General features: G+C 36.3%; 1 protein-coding gene across 2 annotated transcripts; it reads left to right on the forward strand.

Moving 5' to 3' along the window:
* Positions 1 to 56: 56 nt before the first annotated feature.
* Positions 57 to 3,284, forward strand: LOC122280984 (protein HOTHEAD-like). 2 transcript variants are annotated; one of them, XM_043092150.1, is made up of 6 exons: positions 57 to 477; positions 1,002 to 1,341; positions 1,417 to 1,718; positions 1,841 to 2,229; positions 2,424 to 2,989; positions 3,125 to 3,284. In XM_043092150.1, exons 1-6 carry the CDS (start codon positions 393 to 395, stop codon positions 3,174 to 3,176), a joined length of 1,734 nt encoding a protein of 577 aa, XP_042948084.1. In that variant the 5' UTR covers positions 57 to 392; the 3' UTR covers positions 3,177 to 3,284. The 2 variants fall into 2 exon arrangements, with proteins under 2 accessions (XP_042948084.1, XP_042948085.1); XM_043092151.1 differs by having other exon boundaries at positions 79 to 477; positions 1,844 to 2,229.
* The last annotated feature ends 3,027 nt before the right edge of the window (positions 3,285 to 6,311 follow it).

The following is a 6,311-nucleotide window of genomic DNA, read 5'->3' on the forward strand; positions in this document are numbered from 1 at the left end:
GATCAGTAATAATAATTTTACATGATCTCCTAGATCACCTCTTTAATTGATCTTTGACGGTATCACTTCGATCTATTATTGGGCCAAAACATGGGCGAGCAGCCAGGGGCGGGGTGGGTGCGATAATTAATTCTGGGTGTCACATTTTCCGCGTTTCTTGAATCTTTCCGTGCCTTTGCCAACACATTATTTAACTTTGTAAGCCTGTTTCGCCGATTCGACCAAGACATCTTTGTACCTGCGTATCTCATCGCCGTCGAGATCGTGGGTCTTTCAATCAACTATATAGGCTAGGGAAGAAGCTTTTGGTTTTGATATGTATACAAATCTACACGGTTATTCGAGGACTTTCTTTCCTGACTACTGAGGATCGACCTTTCTAAAGTGAGATCATGGCTACGCTTGGCTGGTGGAGATTGTTTGGTGCTGCGTTTGCTGGAATTCTCTTCTTTCATGGCTTTTCTTCCTCTGAGAAAGGTACGTACAGTACCGTTAAAAGGCAGATTTAAACAATTTATACTTTTAATAAAAACACCTAATTAAGATCCAATACTAGTTAATTATATGTTTTGATCAATACATATGGGGAGTACTTAGATCATTATGAAATCAAGTTCAAATTAAGTAAACAATTCTCTTATATTATATATATATATATATCATCGTTTTAATTAGTGTATATTAAAATATGAATATAATTATTATTTTATCAATAATTTAAGAAATATAGATATAAATCTTCAAAATATGTAACTCCTGCTTGCTTTTCCCTCAACTCTTTGCACGTACGTACAAGAAATATTTATTGAACCTGGTGGTCTCGATATATATACATTAATTGATCAGCCGATCAAGAGTACTTTGTGTACTTTTTACCTTTCATCTTGTTTCTGATGATCTAGCTTTAACGATCATTGCTTGCTTTGTGGAAATCAATAAGGCCAAAATTATGAAAGTAATTTACAAGCAATTTCTAATAATCTATCTGGCTTTACCCACAGCTCCAAACTACACCTTCATGCACAATGCAACCTCAGCCCCACCGACATCCTATTACGACTACATTATTGTTGGCGGAGGTACCGCTGGCTGCCCCTTAGCCGCAACTCTATCCCAGAACTACAGCGTTTTACTCCTCGAACGTGGTGGCTCACCTTATGGCAACCCTAACATCACCAACTTAGCCGCCTTTGGTGCCGCGCTTTCTGACCTCTCCCCAACCTCTCCCTCCCAACGCTTCATCTCCGAGGATGGGGTCATCAATGCTCGGGCCCGTGTTTTGGGTGGTGGAAGCTGCTTAAATGCAGGGTTTTACACGCGTGCCTCCCCATATTACGTCAGGTACGTGTTATATATATATATATATAATGATCCTGTATTTTATATATTTTTCATAAACGTACGTACATTTAATAGGGAAGTGGGTTGGGAAGGGCGGCTTGTGAACGAGTCATATGAATGGGTGGAAAAAGTAGTGGCGTTCCAGCCGCCAATGCAACAGTGGCAATCGGCTGTACGGGACGGGTTGTTGGAAGCCGGGGTGACGCCGTACAATGGATTCACGTATGACCATTTGTACGGGACTAAGGTTGGGGGAACCATATTTGATCGAGATGGGCATAGACATACCGCTGCCGACTTGCTGCAGTATGCTAATCCTAGTGGCCTTACGCTGCTTTTGCATGCCTCTGTGCATAGAATCTTGTTTAGAATTCGAGGTGCGTACGTCAATCTTTTCCATAGATTATACCTATATATACTACTTGTTTAATATTTTGAGTCTAATTAATTCATTTTTTAGTTTTATTAAACCGACCAAATAGTGATCTTTTAAATGAAGCAGGAAGATCAAGGCCAATGGCGCATGGAGTGGTATTTACGGACTCAACAGGGGCAAAACACAGAGCATATCTTAAGAAGGGATCGAACAAAGAGATAATAGTATCAGCAGGTGCACTGGGGAGCCCACAGCTACTGATGTTAAGTGGAGTAGGGCCTGCAGAGCAGCTTAAGGCACACAACATAACAGTAGTGTTGGACCAGCCAATGGTGGGGCAAGGGATGACAGATAATTCCATGAATGCCATCTATGTTCCCTCTCCGGCTCCGGTCGAGGTTTCTCTCATTGAAGTTGTCGGCATCACCAATTTTGGGAGCTACATTGAAGCTGCCAGCGGCTCCAACTTTGCTGGTGGCTCTTCAAGAGACTTTGGCATGTTCTCTCCCAAGGTATATATATATATATATGTTCAATTAGTTAGGTGCTAGCTTTTATTAGCTTAGGCTAGATTTTAACTCTCCTTAGAATTGCTAAACCTTGCTTGACTTGTACAAAGCAATAATTAATGCAATTGGTAGTGCTAACATTTATGAATTTATTTCGGATTAAGATCACCCATGTGTTCGATCACCATAATTTGCAGATTGGGCAGCTCTCCACAGTGCCACCAAAAGAAAGGACCCCAGAAGCCATAGCCAAAGCTGTAGAACTTATGGACAGTCTTAACCAAACAGCCTTTATGGGTGGATTCATTCTTGAAAAAATCATGGGTCCAGTTTCCACGGGCCATTTGGAGCTCCGGACCCTCAATGTGAATGATAACCCATCTGTCACCTTTAACTACTTCAAAGATCCAATAGACTTGCAAAGATGCGTCCAAGGCATTAGCACCATCGAGAGAGTAATCGAGTCTAAGGCTTTCTCTAAGTTTACATACGATAATTTAAGTCTCCCAGACCTTCTCAACATGACGGAGAATTCCCCAGTAAACTTGTTGCCAAAACATCAAAATGCTTCAAGGTCCTTGGAACAATTTTGTAAGGATACCGTGATGACCATTTGGCATTACCATGGAGGCTGTCAACTTGGGAGGGTCGTTGATCACGATTATAAAGTTCTTGGAGTGGATGCATTGAGGGTTATTGATGGATCCACATTTAATTACTCTCCTGGAACTAATCCTCAAGCCACTGTCATGATGCTTGGAAGGTACGTATATACGTACGTACTAGTCATTAATAATTAATTATATAATTATTTATATATATATATAAGGCCATTAGTAATATCTATCTATATAATTAAGTAATTGTTAATAATGAGCTGTTATTTAATGTGGTGCAGGTACATGGGTTTAAGGATATTGAGTGAGACACTTGCTGGAGATATATCATGATGATCATGACTCAAATTAGATTATCATATATAATTATTTGAATTTAGTTTAATTTTCTGAATTAATTATATACTGATTGTACGTTCGAATTAAGTCATGATTCATGAATTTGGACTCCTTTTTACAATTATTTAATTTAGAGCAGAAAGATCATAAAAAAGCCAATATATCCTTGAAAGAATACATATAAAACGTGCACATATATATTATGCAGAATCTATATATAATAATTAATATTGTTTGTGGTTGTACGTACAATTAATTTTATCAGCCTCCATCAATCAATCGTTAAAATATTTCATGATCGGATCCTAGTTATTATGTATAATGATCTAAGAAGGCCGCCTGCATGGTACTGATTAGCGAAATCTATAGTACCAGCTGTATCGATCATTGGAAATTAACCGTTAATGACTATATTATAATATATATAAAGTCAGTCATGCAAGAGCTGGCTACCAAAATAATATACTAAGGCAAGCATAATTAATTAAAAACGATCTGAAAGATCAGAAATCTACAGAAATATATATAATATGTAATATTAATGAGTGAATATAAAGGTACGTACTGATGATCAAGATCATGTTTAACTAGCTATATAGTATATAATTGGGTTAATTAATTCATTAGGATGATGTAAATCTTATTTACAGCTAATTAATTAATGTTGTAGGGTCTTTACACTAGTTATGATCGAGCGATCATGTGTACGCACCATGGATTAATATATATATATATATATATATATAGTTGTGATCTCATCATGCATGGCAAATATTGTTATTAATTAGGTTTACAGAAAACAATTAAAGAGAATATATTCTTATAAATTAGATGGGAATTGCTAATTAAGGGGTACTCATGTATGCATATTATAAATATCTTATATGTTCTCATTGCCTGATCATGATGTGCCTTCCACTTCTTAATTGTGGACATGCATGGAGATCATGATCACGACTTGCTTGACCTTACTTAATTTGGTGCATGCAATGATCTAATCCATCCATGATTTATACAGAAGCGAAGACAAAAGTAAAACCTGGTCACTAATTAATTAATAAGAGTTTCGCAACCCTAAAAAATGGGAAAACGCTATAAATTCAAGTGCAACGCGATCTTATAAGGTCCAAATTAGGAGTACATGACTACAATTAATTAATACTTCTTGATCTGGAGATAATTCATTAACTAATTAAAGGGACTTAATTATTAAAACTTTCTGGATTTTCCAAATTAATAATCAGAACCAATCAATTAAATACCATAAAGCATATCAAAATGCGGAGAAGAATATGACACAGGATATACCTCTAGGCCCACTATTTTCTTCAATTGTCTCCCCAAGATGGATAGAGAGAGAACGAGATAAAGAAACACGAAAGATCCAGGCATCGAGTGTTGTTGTCCATGCATGGCATCTCCCTCTTGATATTTCTTTTTTTCCCTTCCTCCATTACCTCATGATGAGGGTGGTGAAAGAAACGTTCAGGGGTCGAAACAAAGCAGATCGAATCCATCCCAGATTAACATTCGTCAGGAAGCTTCTTCTTCTTCTTTTTTTCTTCTTTCTTTTTTCTGATAAAGGCAACCATATATATATGCATGGAATTATGCTTAGATATTAAGCAGGCACCAATTAAAGCTAGGATATCCATGGCATATGCTATACTGATTCTCCAACTGCTTCATTATCCACTACCATTAGACGAGCCTATACATATAGCTTTCGAGGCAGGCAATATCCCTCAACACACACATATATATAAATTAGATGGAGCTGGTTCTAACTCATGTCAAGCCACTCTAGACGATTAAGATGATGATGATGAGTGAGCGAACTAGCTGCAGGGCTTCTCTCTTTTGGCAGTGCATCGATATTCATGGCTTGGCTTTGTGTGTGTATATATATATATATATATATTCTAGCTAGCTAGTTTTCTAATGACCCGCCAAAGGAGAGTTGCCCTTCAACTGCTTCAGCTTAATGTAATAATTTCAAACGCCAAAGATCGTGCTTAATGCATGCAAGATCATCAGGTATATATAATATTATTGATATCTTAATTCACATGCAATACATAACGCATGCACGTTTGGATCAAATTGTTCTCTTATTAATATCTGTACTTACGAACTTATTAATTTATTTTCATCCCATGACTCACGCCATATTAATGTGCGATGATCGATCATAAAGGCCATGTGTGTGTGTGTGTGTATATATATACATATATAAATCGGAGTAAAAATAAAGCTAGCTAGGTACTCATACGTTTTTTTCGTTAATGTGTAATTTAAATAATATCGTTACATGATGATCATCATCAGTTTGAGAACTTCTTAATTCGAGCTGCAAGAAGTACGTCTGACCAGCTATGCTATATAATTCACCCGCAACATTATTATTATTATTATTATGAGTACCTTTTGTGCCCTGACTTTCATGGAAGATCGGGCTTAAAAAATTGCAGATGTTATAGAAATTAGTTAATGTTCTTTAATTAATTATTTATATATATATATATGGCAGGGTACAGTCATATATAGTGGGATGGAAATTTGTTATTAGGATGACTAATACATGGAATGATGGCATAAATAGGGAACGACCAATATATTTTATGGATTAATTGAGTACTGCAGGTTGTTTATGTGCAATCACTGATTCTAGTAGGTGGTTTTGAATTAAGGGACCCTTGTATTAAAATATTTATATTCTATTAACCTATTAAACTAAAAAAAGTGATACAGCTATAGAGATATTTCATAAAATTAAATTTACAAATTAACGTAACTTCATCTGATATGTTAGATTTATTTTACAATAAAAATAACGTTATATTCTGACACACTACATAAAATCGCTCTTTTTATAAATTTATTTTTATATACTCTTGCTAAAACATTTATCTCAGACGAAATATTTAAGTGTATTGACCACTTACATGCAATACATTTAAGTGTATTGGCCAAAATGGCATTTCTCTCCCAAAACAGCAGCCCCATTTCTTAATATTGTTCTTGGCTCTTTTCTTGGGTCTCTGTGAGAGTTTTATCCCTTTCATTGCAAGGATATCATCTGAGTGTTGCCGAGATCTATGGCCCAGCTTCCTGCTCTGAGTGTGCTTG

This window comes from Carya illinoinensis, chromosome 11 (assembly GCF_018687715.1).
Source record: "Carya illinoinensis cultivar Pawnee chromosome 11, C.illinoinensisPawnee_v1, whole genome shotgun sequence".
NCBI classification, from domain to species: domain Eukaryota; kingdom Viridiplantae; phylum Streptophyta; class Magnoliopsida; order Fagales; family Juglandaceae; genus Carya; species Carya illinoinensis.